The sequence below is a fragment of the Anthonomus grandis genome, chromosome 7 (assembly GCF_022605725.1).
Source record: "Anthonomus grandis grandis chromosome 7, icAntGran1.3, whole genome shotgun sequence".
Taxonomy (NCBI): Eukaryota; Metazoa; Arthropoda; class Insecta; order Coleoptera; family Curculionidae; genus Anthonomus; species Anthonomus grandis.
The window spans coordinates 7286242-7305394 of NC_065552.1; the positions used below are offsets into that span (position 1 = coordinate 7286242).

At 34.8% G+C, this 19153-nt stretch overlaps 1 protein-coding gene across 1 annotated transcript; it reads right to left on the bottom strand.

Moving 5' to 3' along the window:
- Positions 1-467: 467 nt before the first annotated feature.
- Positions 468-18339, bottom strand: LOC126738882 (coiled-coil domain-containing protein 85C). The gene is made up of 7 exons (XM_050444354.1): positions 17596-18339; positions 13635-13828; positions 12459-12642; positions 12098-12404; positions 1120-1307; positions 935-1066; positions 468-876 (listed from the first exon to the last, which is right to left on the bottom strand). The coding sequence occupies exons 1-7, from the start codon at positions 17950-17952 to the stop codon at positions 826-828; spliced, it is 1413 nt and encodes a 470-aa protein (XP_050300311.1). The 5' UTR covers positions 17953-18339; the 3' UTR covers positions 468-825.
- Positions 18340-19153: the final 814 nt, after the last annotated feature.

The window sequence follows — 19153 nt, forward strand, 5'->3', positions numbered from 1 at the left end:
TTGTGTAATCCATTGGGGCAACAAAGTGGCACTTTTTGCCCTGAGTGCACCCAGTTCCGCACGAGTTATGGTAGGTCGTGCCGCTCTAGTTCCTACCCCGGAAATAGAAAATATGGCGGTTATTATTTAGGGAATTTGATAAATAATTGCATACAAGTAAAACTAAATTTCATAAGGAGGTCACGCAAAATATAACCTCAACTAACAACAGCCAATTTTTTAATTTTCCCCTCAAAGCTAAATCCAAAAACCATAAGCGCAACAGTGCGGTTTTTTACCTGAACCGAACCAGTGTCAGTGCCGCCCTAGTGCCACAAATTTTTTTTAAATAGAATTCTTTATAAATTTTCTAGAGTTCCCATCCCTACACCGCCAATCCGAATGTCATTTGATTCTTAAAGGCAACTTTTTGAGCAAATAATAATTTCAATGTTGCCAATAACGCAACTTTAGTCAAATAATGCCAATTTGGGAAATATAAAATTTTATTTATTTTATACACAGAAAAAATAATAAAAAACAAGATATAGAACAGGGCAACAATTTAAAAAATAAATACATAAACATCTCAAAAGTAGAAAATACTTTTGGTACCTACATATTACAAAAAACAATTATACTAAAACACATAAAATAGTTTAAAGCTAAGTGTCCTTTTCATACATATATTGAGAAATTATGTAAAAACCGTTTGTCAAATTTTTTGTACTTATCTCTATTAAATGTCTTAAGGTAAATACCTACACATAAATAAATAATAATAAAATATACAGGAGAAAACATGACTTCAAATTTGTGGCAAGAATTGATATCTGTTTAAATTAACTATCGTCTAGCTGTAGCGGGAGGTCCTTCCTCTAGTTTTCTCCATACCACCTACCGAAAACACAATTAATATGAAAACTATAAAACAGTATCAGTTTTTAAGACTTACATTACACATCTCCCATAAAAGAGCCTTCTGACCATCGTCCATGTCCTGGACAGGCGCTGGTCCTTCCGATCCGGGTTCGCATCTATCCAGCGGTCTTCCTTCTCTCTCAAGTTGTTCTCTCACTTCAAGAACCTACGGAAACGCTAATGTTGCATGACACTCAGATGTAATAGATTTTTTTTTACCTGTAGAGCTCGTACAACCGCCTCAGGTCGACCTCCAAGTCCTCCAACTGGAGGATCCGCAGGTATTGCTATACTGGGATCTCCAGTAGTTGTGGCAATTTGGTTTATTTTGTGTGTTAGTGATCGCTTGTCCTCTTCTAGTTGTTTTACTCTAGTCTCAAGGCTTCTTACGTACTGCATGATTTGGTCTACAAAGATAGAGAAAGGTGCAATGTAAATGACTGTTAGCGTGAGCCAGCCTTAAGAATAAACTTACATGTGTCGTAAATAATGTTATGACAGTTCTGACTTGATAGTAGAGTCGGTTGCTAGTGATTTGACTTTGCACTGGGCTTATGTGTGAGTCTTACGTGAGTTTAAAAGACTTTGAATACCTGAGGTTATTTTAATAGTACTGTGGTGGTGTATTGCTATTATTTACGAAAATAGAGTCAAGGTGAGTTGGGTTCGATTAGAAAAGGATGGTAATTTGTGTCAATTTATAGTAGAAAAAGAGACGGCTTATGCAAAGTACTCGGTCATAAACACAAGTTTTGTGGAAATTTCCACTAGGCTTATGTTTTTAAAAGTTCTGCAAGAAAAAAAAAACATTTCAACTACCTATTAACTGAATGAAGACCGACACGGAAGTTTCCATAAACAGGAGTTTAGTGTAAAATGAAAACATTTTAAGCATCCCATCGCCATTGTTGTTGTCTAGTGATGGTAATATGTCTGGATTTGTAATAAAAAAAGAGAAGTCTTATGCAAAGCACTTCGTCATAAACACAAGTCTAGTGTACAATCAGATCGAACAGCCAATGGCGTAGAAGCAAAGTTACTAGAAAAATCAGAAAATCTTGGAATTTATAAAATAAGGGTAGTCAGTGAAGGGTCTGCAATAAGTTCTACAAGGAACGTTGCTAACCGATTTTAAGAAGAAGATAGGACGTAGTACAAGCACCTACTGACCAGAAAAAGCACATCTTGTGACTAAATCCTAGTACTATTAGGTACTCATTTCCCAAACGGAAAACACGAAACTAAATGAATAATTTAAACTAGTGCGGAACTTATTTAATAATTAAATGTAAACCTAAACATAGTCTCGCACAAGGCCAAATCATGCTGAGAATACCATCTTCGACGTTGACTTTTTGATGGTAATTGATATATAGCCCATAACACAACAGTGCAAAATGAAATCGTGTAGATAATAAAGTAGAAAGCAAACTAGGAATTTATAAGCTAAAAATAGTAAGCGACGAGTCAGCAATAAGCTCTAAAAAGGGGGTTGCAAATTTCTTTCTTACGTTTTAACTTGGATCTCAACCTCCAATAATCTGATAATCTAAATCTGATCCAGACCAATTCAACCTTCTCTTTTTAGACGTCAAGCATCTCAATTAAAAAGAAAACCAATTAGGGTATGTGCTACTAAAAAACTTCTTTAGAGGGAGAAAGAGAACAATTACCGTATCCAATATCTCATAAAAACAATTCAAATTAAAATAAATATGGTCTAAAAGAGAGGTTCTACTTTAAAAATATTTTAAAGTAGAACTAAAGTAGGTTAAAAATCACAACATGCAAGATTGTCACAACTATTCACTCTTATAACTTATAAGCCATATTCACCATTAGTCCAATGAATTTCTGGCAAATTATAGTCACCAAGGATAATAAATATAGATATTTTGTAATGGATACCTTTGTAATATGTTTTCAACTGATTGGCAATATAATAATTCTATTATATATGATGGAATATAAAGCTCAGCAATTAATAACATTAAACCCTAAACATTATCCTGTGTTATGTGAATTTTTACTGATACTATAGACTTGCGAATATACATGAGAATACCCTTGATTTCCTACTAGTTATGCAAGACCCGTCAAGAAAAAAAGAAGTCTATAAATTATTATAGTACGTACATTATAGTACAGAATTAAATCATGCATGTAACATGTTTTTTTAAGGTTAATTTCTTCATACACTTATGAAATCGAAATACATCCTTAATTTAAAGTGGCCAGAATGAATGACTGTAGGTCAAATCTTAGGTTAGTCCAGTGTTACTGGACTACAACTAAGAGCCCAACCTAACCTTCCCTAAGTGTTATAATCTGGCATCTTAACTGATGACCACGTTTTTATCCTCAAAATCATCCTCAGAAATTCCTCAAATCTAATGGCTTTTGGACCTTGGTTGATAAAAATACCTCTAAGTCGGATGGTTTTTGAGGTACAAGAACTGTTTTCATATGAAACTGTTGTGTAAGAAATGTTCTTTCTTTAATTAGATCCCTTTTCAATATTCTCTTTCTTGATCTAATATGTCCATGCATTCATGGATGCTAAATTTTCATGCATTCTTGATGGTGGACTTGTCCCAGGGGAGGTTCTTGATGAATTTAATGGAGCAGTTTCTCTTTAAGGACATCTGTATACTACCCAAATTGTGGCAGCTGTTAAAAAACTAAATCATTAGCTGACTACAATGCTTTTAAAGCTTTACAAGTATTCACAAAGTCCTAAATTAAGGTAAGTCAATACTAAAATTTTTATACATCATGATCCTAAGAAATTTAGAAAACTTATCCAAAAAGAAAGAAACACATCTAGAATCCGATGATATTTGAAACTACAATAACTACATTTATTCCCCTGCAAATTGAGAATGCTTTTGCAATTTTCTTTGGTGGTAGTGTATTTAACACTATCATCCACTCCATGTGCCGATTTCAGTCATGTATAATCTGCTTCTCAAAATATTCATTTTTATAAATTAGATCACATCTATAAAAAAAACTACTAAATAAACTCAAATCCTTAACCCAGGTCAAGTTTTGACCCTCATGGACTCCATCCTCTCAAAAAGTTTTTGAGCCTCCTTAAAGGGTTTTTATTTCAAACTATTGAATAAAAAATGCTCGTTCTTTCACTAAAACTCTTAACATTTAAAATACGCCAATAAAATAACTTCCTCTTAAAGTATGTTTATGACTGATTTAAAACCCAAGTCGAATGAAGTAACTAATTATGCTCTTTAACATTTCCTTTTTCTAATTCTCTCCGTTTCCGTGTATGATAATGGGTCTTCCCATATAAAACGAATATGCTCATTTGCATTAAACTTTTTTTTAAATTTTAATACTCATTAAACATCATTTCGCGTGTACACAGAACGAAATTTAGCCAAAGTAAGCAAAAAGAACCTAAAAGGGAAATTTATGTGAGAGATCCGACCGGCCAGACATAATAATTGCAACACGAAACGATATATCGCAAATGCACCGTGTGAACATACTGAATCATGTTGCAAGAAACTTAATTATAGTAAACCGAGATTTATTAGAGATAATTAAGATAATATGCTTAAGAATTGGTACACTTGAACAATTAAACTGTTGTCCAGACCTAATAACCATAGAATTATTACCAAGTATATGGCATTTTGACATGTGATAATTGACATTCAGTCGCAATTGTCAGCAGTCAGTTAACTCTGATATTCAAGGCATGATATGATGTTGTCAGTTGTCAGCTGTCAATTGTCTATTTGATTTGTCAATTCATCTCCTATCAGATTATCTGGTCAAATCAGGGTTTGTCTTTATATTTACTAGAGTTAATCAAGCTGGTTGAGAGTTTGAAAGATAGTCACGTCAACAGTTGACTATTTTGGATTCATAATGAATTTATACAAGAGAACCGACCATGTGATTATATGTTTCAAGAAACTTAATTATACTAAACCAAGATTTATTAGAGATAACTAAGGTATAATGCTTAAAAAGTGAATAGACTTAAACAACTATGGCCCAACCCTAATACCCGCCCTTTTGACATTTCACATAAGATAATTGACATTGATAAGTGGCAATTGTCAACTGTCAATTGGGTTAATTTGACTTGTTAATTACTCTCCTATCAGATCATCCGATCTAATCAAGCTAGTTGAAAATTTGAGAAATAGTTGAGGTTGACACTTATTGATTGTTGATTATTTTGTTCTTATAATTAATTTTTCTTTGTTTAACGATAATAAATAGGGTATACGTTGACTATTTAGTTCACCTATCAATTACGGTATAATCTGACCCTCGGATCATGCGGGTTGTCGTTGACAGGCTATTTCATTAGTTTGTTATTTGGGTTTATAAATGACGTTGGCTGGCCTTAATTTCATCTTTCGTAGTTTACCGTAAAATGTAATTTTTGCACTAATAAAGTTTACTTCGTAAAGAAATACTCATTTCATAACCGACACATTTCAGCGCCATCTGCTGTCATGTAATTATCAGCTGTCTTGTCTATATGGCTTATCATTTCTCTTAGTGTCAATCAAGCTGGTTAATAGTTATGTTTGAAAGTTACAGGTTTATAATTAATTTTTTCATTACAGAATTTGCCAATTGCGTACAGAATATATTTTCTGACAATTTCTTAAAACAACGCCATCTCTTAGTAGGGTAAATTTCAAAAATTTATTGGTCAGTTATTATTGTCAACTACCAAATGTCAAATTGTCATTATTGTCGCATCTCAGATATTAAAGTATTGTCCGAAATTCACCAATACTACTTAAACTGGGTGATAGCTTAGACAGATAGTTTTTTGCTTAAACTTTTATAATTACAGCAATAATAAAATGTTTCTTTTAGTAATTTCGTGGGGAACCTACTAGCGCCCTCTCTCGATGGGAAATTTTCAACAATCTGTCATTGTTAGACGTTAGTTTTCATTGTCAGCTGTCAAATTGACTGTCACCGAAATTCATATTACCCTGACACCAGTGTTGCCAGACGTACCATAATTATGGAATTGTACCATAATTTTGCAACATTTTTTGCTTGCTCCATAATTTGTACCATAATCGCAGTAAAATGCGAAATGTACATGAAAAATCCCATTAAACACAAAACTACATTAAGACACAACCCTTCTAAACGTCAACGTCAACAGTCTGTCATTTGTTTTTATTATTTGAGGTTAAGTTGTTTTGTTATTATTTTTGTTTGCTTTTTGCTGTTGGGGGTGAAATCAGGGTTGCCAGGTGTGGCGCATTTGCGCCAAAGTGGCGCTTTTAAATTTCAAATGGCGTGTAAAATTTTGGTACATGCGCCGGGCGCCTAAAGTGGCGCTTTTGTATTTTGTATCGTGCACCTTAATTGTAAACTAGTCAAAAGAAGCATTGGTTTTGGTTGGTTCTTAATACTATTAATTTAATAAACAAATTCAACTACCAAAAGGGATCGTCTGCCATTCGCCTTTGCATGAGCGTGAGCGTAAACTGGGCTTTAGCACTACAGTATCAAATTTCTAAAATGATTTATTCTATACAGGAAAAAGTAGAGATGATAAAACTTTATTATTCTGGAACTAGTACACGGGAAATAAGTGCTTTATTTATAAAATAGTTATGAAATAGTGTAATTATTAGTTTAAACTTTGTACAGTAGTTTATTGCAAATAAATATTGTTGTTATTACCTAATATGACAGATTTTTGAAGTTTCAAAAAAGGTAATGTTTGTTTCTTAATTAGCAAACAGGTGATGGGAAGGTAAAAGGGAAAGAATATTTTCGACGATTTTGCCTCCACGATTCAAATATCTGGTTTTATAAAAATTCCTTCTTATAGCAAAATTAATTTGCTACAAAAAAGGTCCTATAGACTTTTTAGCTAAAACAATTAGGGAAGCAGGAATTTCTATTTCTTTATTTTTGCATTGTAATTCCCATGATGCGTAATGAGATGCAGCACCCGGTATAGGAAACTGTGAATAAAAGGAAATCCACATTTGTCCAATATTTGAAACTCCCGCTAATTTTTTAATAGTTTTTGCGTCCTGTCAAAAGGTGGCGCTTTGGTGGCGCATTTTACTGTCAAAACTGGCGCGTGACAGTTAGTAATACCTGGCAACACTGGGTGAAATAGAAGTAAAGAATAAAGCTTCAATACTTATTATAAGATTATGACCTCCAACTCCGGCTTAAAACGAAAACATATAAATATTTCTGATTCTGAATCCGAAGATGAAAATAGTGAACGAAACATAAAACAAGTTAAGTTTGGAAATAAAAATAGACGAGCAAATAAACTCCAAAGCTATCGAAAGGATTGGGAATTAGATAAGTCGTTTCAGGGTTGGTTAAAATTAAAAATACAAATATTACAATATACAAATTTGTATATGTATTTGTGTTAATGTTTATCTATTTCTAATTTAGATTTTGAGTGCAATGTTTTGTTCATTCTTCAATAAATTACTATCTTTGTTAAAAAAGTATTTTATTTCTACTAGAAATCGTTCTTTTAATTAAAAGAAATTATCAGAATAAGAAATTTGATTAAATTCATAATCCATTATCAACAAAATGTAACACATTTTATAAGTTTGGCGACGGCGCGACTGTGACGTGACGTCGTACATAGGAAAAGGTTGTGTACTGACAGAATTGTATGATTGTACCATAATTTTGTACAAAATTCCATAATTTTGGCCAGAATGTACCATAATTCTCACCCAATCATCTGGCAACACTGCCTGACACTGAAAGCCGTCAAATGTCATTATCAAATTAAACAGGGTTGTCATTTATTGTTTATTGATTTATAATTGTTTTGCTGTTACAGAACCTATTTAGATCATAAACAAACAAACATAATTTATATATAAATGGCTTCAATTCTCGACTAAATTACGTGTTAAACCCCAAACACGAAAACAAATAATTAAAAAGCACACACAATTTCTCGCCTTCAGCATACCCCCCCGTCGAGTTTACCGAAGATATGACCCAGAATCTCTCTCTCGACGTCAGATCAAAGACCTTTGCTACGAGGAGAAGATATTTCTCACTTTCATCGTGCTACGTCACTAAAGATAATATACAACTCGGCAGCCATATTCGGCATTGATTTGTTAATTAAATTTCGAGAAACTTTCATTATATTCATTAGTGACTGACATAAAAGAGAGAACGAGAGAAAAAAACCATGAAGATGGTCAAAGAACTTAAAGAATATTCCTGGTACACTTACAGCTGAATGTAAATTGATAGGTGCCAACCTAAATTATTAACTTATATCAAATTTGTTAAGATGCTGATTGTCTACGTTCTAGGAACTATCCGAAATGTGTTATTAGCCTAGACTTATAACCAAAATAATTTGACAGTTGACAGCTGACAAGAGCAAGTAACAGCTAACAAGAATTTATCTTAAGCTAGAAAATATACTAAATTTTTATGAGACAACTGCAAAGGTCACCCACCTGTCAATTAACCAGCTTGATTGACGCTGCGAAAAATGACATGCCTAATAAACAATGATATAAACATAAACAAAGACTGTCAAAAAAATAACCCGCCAACCAGATGGCGCGCAGAGGTCTACTATTTTGACAATGACAACTGACAGCTGGCAATGGCAATGGCAGGAGATGGTGCTCATAGGTGTTGTACGAAATGTTTTATTTTATGGTTAACTGCCAAAATTTGCATACGAAAAATTAAATTTTATTGTCAACGTTAACCAGATTAACAGAATAAATAAGGTGAATTGACAATATGTTGACATCATCATCATCCAGCCTTCTGCGTCCAAAGTTGAACATATAGGCCTGCCTTAAATTATTTTACTTGTGTCGGTTCTGAGCTTCTTCGGTGCCCAGTTACCAGCGATTCTTTTGACAATGTCTGTGCATCGTGTAGGTGGTCTGCCTTTAATCATTTGGTCGGCTCGTGATCTCCATTCTATGAGTTTTCTGATCCACCTCCTATCATTCTGGAAGTAACGTTCTTCTTATCTGAGAGTCAATCCCAGTAGCGACCACTTCAATCTTCTTTCGACTACTTTGGATGCTGTGACCTGGGTTAATGAGAGTGTTTCTGCACTGTAAGTCATGACTGGGTGCACGCATCAGTCGAAGGTCTCCTTTTTTGGGTGATTTGATATGTTGCTCTTGAATATGTCTGATAGAGCACCATATGTATCCCACACCAAGGTAATTCTTCTTTGCAATTCAGTGGTTCGGTTATTTCTAGCAATTTGGATTTCATGACCTAAGTATTTATACTTGTGAACTAGTATTATTTCGTTACCACAGACCTTTAGATTTTCACGTGATATCAAATTTGTCATGAATTGCGTCTTTCCAAAGTCACGGCAAAACGCGGCTGGGAGAGCATTTCGCCGTCAATACAGATTCTTTTAATGACAAATCTAACTGCTTGAAAGCATGTTCCTGAACTGGTGTAAAAAGTCTGGGAGATAATATGTCCCCTTGTCTAATTCCTCTTTCGACTTTTATGCATTATTACAACTTTATAGTTATAGTAGCATTGATGTATATCTCTTTAATCAGTTTAGAAAGACTTTCACTACACTTTTTGTTTCGATCGTATGGATGCTTTGACGAAGGCTAGGACCAGAGGTCGATAGATTTTTCTATAAGGTCTTTTATATAGTGGACGTGGTCATTAGTGCCAAAGTTTGTCTTAAAATCCGCCTGTTTCCTAGGTTGATAAAAGTCCAATTTTTTTCTAGTCTTAGAACATTTTTCTGAATAGCTTGTAGAGGTTGTTTAATAGGCTTATGGGTAGTCAAGTTCTGTTGGATCGCCCTGTTTGTGTATTAAAATGGTTAGGGCATTATGCCATCTTTTAGATGATTTGCCTTAGTGTAGGCTTAGGCTAAACAGTTCCTTTATTTTCTGTAAAAGTCTGTACCCTCCAATCTTTACGGCTTGTATAATAGTGCCGTCTTCACCCAGATCTTTATTTATTTTAATTTTCTTTAGTGCGTTTCTTATTTCATCCGTTGTTATATCTAGCATTTCTTCCGATCCTTGGTTAAATATTTTTTTTCCAGGGTTATCTAAATTTTTTGTTTGTTGCTCATCAACGTTTTGTCGACTTTTGTACAATTCTGTATAGAATTCTTCTACTACTTTTAATAATTATTCTTCTCTGTGGGTGACCATATTTTAATTTTTGTTGTTTATTTTATTATTTCTTTTTGCAATTGTTTAATTTTCTCATTAGAACTTTAAGACTAAGATGTTGACAACATAATCTGTGTTTTTCTAGCTTTCTAGCTGTTGATGTGTTCTTGGAATGTGTCTGTATTTTCAGGGTCTGTCCGGATAGGTTTGCATTTCTTTTCAATCAAACGATACCTCTCTTTTCCAAGGATTTCTAAAAAGACCCTCACCATTCTGTGATTTCAGAACTGTAACATCTCTAAAGATTTGCTTCGTGTAGGTGGTAGTAAAATCAATCTCCTATTGGGTTTTTTTTGATTGGAGGTCTGCCATGTCTTTATCCTTTTTGCAGGAGAAGGTATTCACTTGGAATAAGTTCTTTTCTAACATGAAACTAAGTAAAGTTGCACCGCGTTTCTATTTATCAAGTCAAATATTTCCAGTGATGTTTCTGTAGGATCGTACTTTTCCCAATCTTAGGGTTGTACATATTGTGGTAAAAATGTGTTACTGTGTCATTTAGAGCTAATGTGATGTCATCATAAACTTTTTCTAGTATATAGTGCGCATGATTACTTGTCAGAGCATATACTTGCACAATTTTTAACCTATATCTTTTACTAAGCTTCAACACTGTTTAAAGTGCTTGACAATTATAACTGACTGCTGACAATGACTGGGTTACAGATGACAATGACAAATCTTCAGACAATGGTTCCTCTCAACGGCAAGAGGTGGCGTTGACAGGAGCTTGTTATCAGAAAAAGAAATTGATTTGATTAAAGTTTATAAGATTGTAAATTCGGATTTATAAATTAAATTAGAAACGTGTTGAGTTCAGCTCCAAAATCTGTCAAACTTTTGTTGAATGAAAGTTGGATTGGATTGAAAATTGTCCTCAGGAAGGCAATTATGCGGAAACTGCTATGGATATTGGATATCATATAATTGGTTGCCAACCACTTTCTGTGCCTTCGTTTCTAGTATATGTATACTGAGCAACGGGTTCTATGTTTACAATGTTTACCCACACCCCACTTTATAGTGAGGTTAGGAATTCTCTGTGTGCTTTTCTCATCATGCATTCTACATGAATCCTTTCCCATAGGGTTTGGGAGGAACGGCAAGACCAAAGAGTAACGTATTGACCTGGTGAAAGGTGACGCGGCCACGTCGAATATTATAAATGCAATAAGAGATAATTAGTCCACTTTCAACGTGAACCAGGCTGATTAATTCTTAAGGGATCAATGTCTGCGTTGCTTGCCAGAGCATACAGTAAATAACTACTGAAAGCCGAGGATAAGTTCACTCTGCTCAGGAAAACTATTTTAGGTGACAGCCAATTTGACAATTGTCGGCTGACAATGACAATCGACAATGACAAGTGGTAGCTAACAATGACAATTTCTCGCCAAGAGCGAGTGAAATTTACAAAATTATAAATGCCAATATAAATGAAGTCTTCTTACGCAGTAAGGGCGTGCAAGAGGTGGTTGTTAATGGCATTTATAAACGTTCAGCACTAATTGCGCTTAATAATTATCACAGCCATCTATACTTAACAAATTTTCTTCGATCCAACAAGAATCTTAATACACCCGACAACAATAACAACATAAAACCCCAAACAACTTCCAGGTCAAAACTTAAAAAGTAACGCACAATCATAATCACTAGCCTCCTATAGTCTAGTGTTAAAGACCCTCTTTCAAAAATCGAAAATTATAGTGCCATACCGGACGGGTCAGGTCGTTCCGTCCCTAAACCAAATCCGAAACATTCCCGCCAGGTACATTATGGCCACTTTACCTGTATATGTCTTAAAGACATTCTTCCGCAGCCATAAAAGATTAAAATACCCACATTCGTGGGTTGAAAACCTTTTTACATTTTTCGGATTTTTTCGTTGGTAATTTACGACGAAAGGCCCCAAGAAACCCGACGATTGGTCGACGACGTGCGTTATACATAAGCATTCAATAAAAAAAATTATCACTCACCATTAAAAGTACTTCTTTGTCTCGCTAAGTTCTCGTGCAACAACCTTTCCCTACTAGCACTCCTCCTAGGTGTATTATTACTAAATTGCTGTGGTACTGCCGGCTCGTCAGCGTTCGTGCTGCTACTAGAACCATCCCCATCATCTCTCAAGTTAGTCGTGGTGGTACTGCTACCGCAGGAAGGGCATATCGCGTTACCCCTCTCCTCGTCCAAATAGAGGCACAACTCTTTTAACTCCAAATTATCTTTAATCAGTTCTTGCTGTTTGTTGTCGAGTTCTCTTAGTTTGCTTTGGTATGCGCTGACCTAAGGGTGAATTCTTATTAAACAATTAATTTCATAAGGTGGGTTAGGACAAACCTCTTGTCTCATAACACTGGCGGTATACCTGCCGAATCTTTGCCATTCTCTGGCCAGCTTACGACCCTTTTGTCGGTCATCGTCGAGGAAGCAACAGAGATCTCTCAGCTCCTGGTTGTCGTCTGCTAAATGTTGGTTTTGTTCTTTGAGAGCCCGTAGGTCTAGGAGAAGGCTTTGCATATGCCTGAAACCAATTTGAAACTTTAAGGGCGAGAATCAAGAGGCAAATAGAGGGGTTTTGTCTCCTACTCTGTTTAATACCTATGTAGTAGGAGACACTCAAAGAATAGGGAGGTTGAACCAATGTCTTATGGTTATATAAGCCATATTTGTATTGAATACTTTGGTGTTATCATACCAAGGGCTATAAAATTGTTAAGTTGACATCACCATTCAAAGGGATTGAAAAGGAGGATGCAGGTTTCAAAAGAAAAAATTGTATTTGCTTTTCTAGGCACAGCTATTTGTTCCATTTGATGTTGAAATGGCAATTGCTGCCTTGAGAGTTCCTTCGGTTCTTGGGCCACTTCTGCTGGTAGGAAGTTGAAGATGATACCTTGTATTTCTTATACATTAGTGCCTTAGAATTCTTGACCACACTTCACGCACATCATCAAAGAATTCCAGGTGCAATATATGTTTTTCCTCCCTGGAATATTGGGAAGAAAAATACATTATATTTGGATGTGAGGATTTATTTACAGGAACATTGTTGTAACGAAAGGTCGAAAACAAAGAAAAAATTATTACTCTCTTCTTAAGTCTGCTGGTCTAAGTCATAGTAGAAGAAAGTGAAGGAATTCCATCTGAAATTTTTTGGAGTTAGGTTAGAAGGACAAGAAACAAAACCTAGGGTGACCCATTTTCATAAAAGGGGACCACCATCAACCATATGGACAAATCGTGGTAGACCTCAACTAACTTCCTTTCACGAGCACCCAAGAATCTTATGATCATTTCTGGAACTTCTATTTTTAGAAGATTGAACCTTTGTCCCTAGCTATATGTTTTGTCTGAGCAGTTTCCACTTTATGTCAAAGGAAGAATTTGATGACGAAGTAAGGGAAAAAATAAGGAATAGGAAAAAGATAAAATAATAATAAGTAAAAAAAGACACCATGGAGAAAACATTTCATAATTAAGAAGGAAGAGACAACTTCCATTAACATTTCCTACCTATTTTGATCTGGAGCAGCTGTAGGCATAATCCTGGGATCATCAGGTTTCCTCACAAACTTCAACATGTCAGGTCTCAAAAACTCGTCTTCGTACCTTACTAAAGGCCGATGCGACCTCACTTCCTGTTGGTTCTGTGGTAGTACCGGAGGAGGTAGACCTACCGGAACTGTTCTGAGGTCGTTCGGGTTAACCTTGAATTTAAAAAAAAAACTATATTTAGAGAACCGTTTGGTCAACAAACTTAATTACGAATCGTACCTCACAACTGGTCGTACATATTGTGTTTATGAGATTATTAAAATGCAAATTAAATCCATTTAATGTCGCTTGTACGTTGTCAATAAAAATGTAAATATCTGAATTTATTGTTTAGATGGAGTGTGTGTCTTGCATAAAGTTTCATTGGATTAATATGCTAAACGAAATGGTGTAGTTGTACTTTAAAAGGTACCGTTCTATTTATAAGGATAAATACTTTCGGTTTTAAATGATTTATGTTGCATGGGTTTCCTTATTTGGATTTTAGAAGGGAACGTAGTAATTATATAGTATGCTGCCAGATGGTATTCATGATAAGATCGTTATGATAAAAGGAGCATATGAAACACGCCCATTTGCTTTTATATAGGAGTCATATTTTTGAAATTTCTCCTATTTTAGGACTACGTCTTGATCTACAAATGACTGGTTTTGCAGCTTATAGATGCATCTTCAAGCAATAATTTACTATAAGCATGTCAAAACTTCACTAACTGCGCAGCACGTACCAGATAGAATAGATCATGGTATGACATATAACAATTGTCATAATTGCAAGGTTGTAGTCTTAATATCCGAAATATTATAAAAAGGTAAAAAAACTCAAATTTGATTTCGTTGCCTATGCCATCTTCAGGTAAATATATCATATTTGATTGTAAACGTGTCAACACTTTTGATTCAACAAGGTAGAAGTGGCGACCATGGATCATATAGTTTGACTCTTGACAGTTATGATAGTTAATCTAAGGGTATGCTTTGAAAAATGACAGATAAAACCAGCCCTCACTAACTACTATAAAACGTCAGTAAATTGTTATTGGTGCTAATCCAACTTTATCCCATTCTCAATAGGTATTGAGGGGGGCAAAAACCGTAATACCGGTTTCGCATTAAATATTTTACTGTAATAATATCAAACTTTATTGAATTGAGATAGAAGCGGCAACGTCAGATCATAGCTGTCATTGCAAGCTTGGAGTCCATGATACTCCATTTCCCTAACTCAAATCAAAATCTAAAATGTTACTTAATAATTCTACCGGTTTCGGAGCTCATAGCTGCATCTTCAGTTAAAATTTGATCGATTGATGCAGTAAGAGATACAAGCATCAACATTGGAATCGGACGACTGTCAATTTTCACACTCAAGGTTCGAAATGCGGTATGAAAATAATTATTGAATAAAGGGTAAAATCCCATTCAATGTTACAAACTTGATTATAAACTTAGTATATGGTTAATAGTAGTAATCATACAATACAAAGTATTTAATTTAAAAGTATTTAGGATAATACACAATTATCAAGCTAATCATAAAGCAATAGATCTTTTTACCTGATTAATTAATAGTAAAATTATAAATGTCAATGAGAGGATGATTATTTAGAAAACTCATTTAACAATCAATAGGGCTATGAATTTCATAGAATGTTTTATGAAAAGGAACATTGAAAGTAGCATCTCAGTTCCCTAGAAAGGGACATTTCAATTAATATCACCAATTACCATGTGCAAATTTGAAGATAAACTTGCACCACAGACTTACCTACGAGTGGCAAGTGGCATCAGAGCCAGATGATTCCCAATATAAACCGTATTCATGGTCAAAAATGCCAGGATAAGACCTATAAGCATAATGTCTCCAAAAAGCCAACAAAAAATTTATGCTGAACACTTTTAAGAATGGAAATATGAATTTGGTGATAAGGGAGCCATCCCACAGAACAGTATTCTAAGACTGATCTGACCAGGGAACAACAAATAAGTCTAGTCGCTTAATAACAAAACGTAGCAACTTGGAAGCCCTCATGGCAACATTATTAATGTGCTCAAAAGAGTCACCTACGTCTTTTATAGAAGAAACAGTTATAATAGGATGGTTATTTATTGTATACTTGGTATTGATTTGATTGAAACTGATGGAACAACATTTATTGATATTTAGACTAAGCTTATATATATTGCACCAAGTAAAAACGCTATCCAAGTCATCCTGCAAAAGCTTCCGATCACTACAGTGCCCACCACTCTCCAAAATTTTAGGTCATCAGCCAATGACAAACATTTGCTGCTTTTGAAAAAAGTCGAAATATCATTAGCAAAGACATTGAAAAGGAAAGAAGATAAATGTCCACCCTGAGGATCATCTGAGATGACTGTTATTTGGTCAAAGAGGTAGCAGCGTATACTGACTCTCTGAACACTCCCTTCAAATGAACTAACCAACTGAGTATGAAAACCCACAGACAACAAGTTCTCAAATAAAACTTTATGATCAACCTGATCGCGCCAAATGCTTTAGAAAAGTCAGTGTATACGGCATATACTGGCTTACGTTCTTCCAGTAGGAGCAAGAGATCAGATTCGTAAGATAACAAATTTGTCGCAGAGGATCTCTTATGGCAAAAATCATGCTGAAAATCAAATACAAAATCTCTGCAGAGCCAGGATAACCATTGCAAACCAAGAGTCAAATAACTTAGTAATAGCTGATTGGAGGCATATACTTATGTAGCTTTATTTATTTGTTCAATTTTGTTCTTTTAATCATTTTTAAATATTGGTACAATAATAATTTGTTTCCATAATGATAGAAAACTAGAAGTCTATAAGTCGATATAGAGCTATTAAATAGTATGAACAGGGGCAGTACAATGAAACATACGCATTTTTTAAATAAATATTTAGGAATACCATCAGCCATGTGGCAAGTTTATTAGGACCGCATTGACTTTATATGGTGCTAACACTAACACCTATCATCCTCAATTATAAAAAAGCATTTCCAAGGAATATTTTTCCAATGGGCACCATTAAACTCATACTTTATAATCAAACTTTTCAATTATTTCTTCTGTTGGTAATATTGAAAGCCCCATCACAGTTACCAACCCACCTCAAGGTAATATAAATGAATATGATAGATTCCTGGAAAATTAATTGTTCAAAACCCTGTGAGTTAAAGAGGAAACGTTTTTGTTATGATCCTACTTTGTGAATAACCATTTTGACCATATGTTTTTTGGTTATAATGAGTGTCAAACTTAAAAAAGTCAGTTTAATATAGTGTTTAATATGTAATCAGAGTCACCAATTGACATTAAAAGAGTGACTGACAATTTGACATTTTGTGTTATGATAATTTGCATTGTCACATGTCAAGAAAATCTGCGGATTCAGTTGGATATTATTCTGCGTGTATGTTGGTAATACCGAAGGGTGAGCGGCAAGATATTAAATTTAAAAAAAAGTAAATTTAAATATATCACGTTCGGAGCTTTTGGGTTCCCTTAATTAAAATTTAAAGCAAATTTTCACTTCATTTGACGCAGAATTTAATATAGTTGATCCCTGTGACATTGAATGCAAATTGGGGTATTGTATTGGCAGCACCAATAGGTGAAAATCAGGGTGTCAATCTTAAAAAAAAATCAATGTAATCGGATATATCCGGAGGGTGTTAATTAATTTAGGTTAAACCAACCTAATAGGGTACATTTTAACCCATTGGAACATAGAACTGAAGAATATGGTATCCTTTATCCCCCTTCCCAATTTTTCCTTAATTAAGAGCAAGTATTTGATACGTTCAACCAGAGAAAAATGTGAGGATAACATACTCTATCCACAAAAAAAATTAAATCACTAAATTAAGTCACCAGGACTTAAATTAATCCTCTACACTATTAGTCCTTACTTGAGGAATTCCAGGCTCATCCAAGGGCCTAGGAGCTCCACTCCTGGTATCAGCCTGATGCACCTGCACCTGCGTTACCCTCGTATGCTCGTTAGGCACCGGGTGACTCGGGTACTGATTCGGATAGTACCCTTTCTGACCCTGCGGCGGTACCGGATAATACTTTCCCGGATTCAATACACCTAAATTTTGCTTAACGGCATCCTTGGTATGCTTCAGGATCCCAGTACTAGCCTGATGTTGAACTATAGGCGGGGGTTGATACCTGGGCGGTACCACCGTGCCACTATTACTCTGTACAACTTCGCCAGTGCTAGATTTCGCGCTCAAAAACGGCTTCGTATTTTTCGTGGACATGTTAGACGAGTCACCATGACCCACGAAATAAACGTACTGCCCTGGGTACTATGTAAATACCTTTTCGCGTTTATGTGGGTCACACATAAAGTAGTACGATTTCTGAAATCTACCGCGCGCGATTTTGCATACTAAACGTTTTGTATGCGGTTTATGGGCTTTTGTTTTGGGTCGGTACCACTTGAAACTGTCACCGGTTTACACTGAACAGTACTACACTGAATAACGCCACGTTTGTTAAGTAAACAAGGCGTTTTTTAAATGCAATTAGGACGCGATTGTGTGGTAGGTACTACACGTACGACGGATAGTTGGTACTACTATGAGAGCAGCAACATGGCCGCGGTTTGACTCCGGTTAACTTTTGAACGTCGTCAGCCGCAGGTAGGTGAGTGGTGGAAATCTTGAGATCTTGAATGCCTGTGTATTGTACTACGTTTTGGGTAAGGATCGTCCGCACCAATAGACCGACGGTTATTGAGTATTTTATCCTTTTTTAGTATCCACACGCTGAAGGAGAATGACAATTATATACATAAGTTGGTCTCAGCAACAGCAGAAGTACGTTCAGGCTTTTTCTATTGAGCTGTAATGGTCCAATTAGGCAACGTTTTAAAAGGTGTCGAAAGGAAACAACCTCATGAGTAGCATACATATATTGTACCTATCCCTAGGCAGCCTAGATACCTTTAATTGGTGTTACAATAATTATACAATGATATACCAATAAGATAACCAAATTGCCCTACAGAGCTAATATCCCATATTTGTAAGAGAAGGATTCTTTAGTGACACGAGAAGAGCTTAGTCTAAGATGGAACCTAAAGAAGTCTGACCTTTTTCATTTAAATGGACATCAGTGTGTTCTTAGTCAAGTCAGTAATTTAGAAGACCGACCGAAACAAACATTTTAATTTAATTTATTCAACAAATATAAATACAGTTACTCCCAAAAGTATTTGGATAAAATTTATTTTTAACAATTATCTCACTTTACAATATAATGAATAACATTTATGCTACCTGATAATAATCTTGAACATTTCTTAACTACTGAACAATTCTATATAATCCTATACTATTATTTATTAAATAAAAACAAAAAACTAATAACATTAATTTTTAGAACGAATTTTATATCTCAAAATTAAATTTAATTAATTATTGTATTAAATTATTTATTGTATTGTATGACACATCT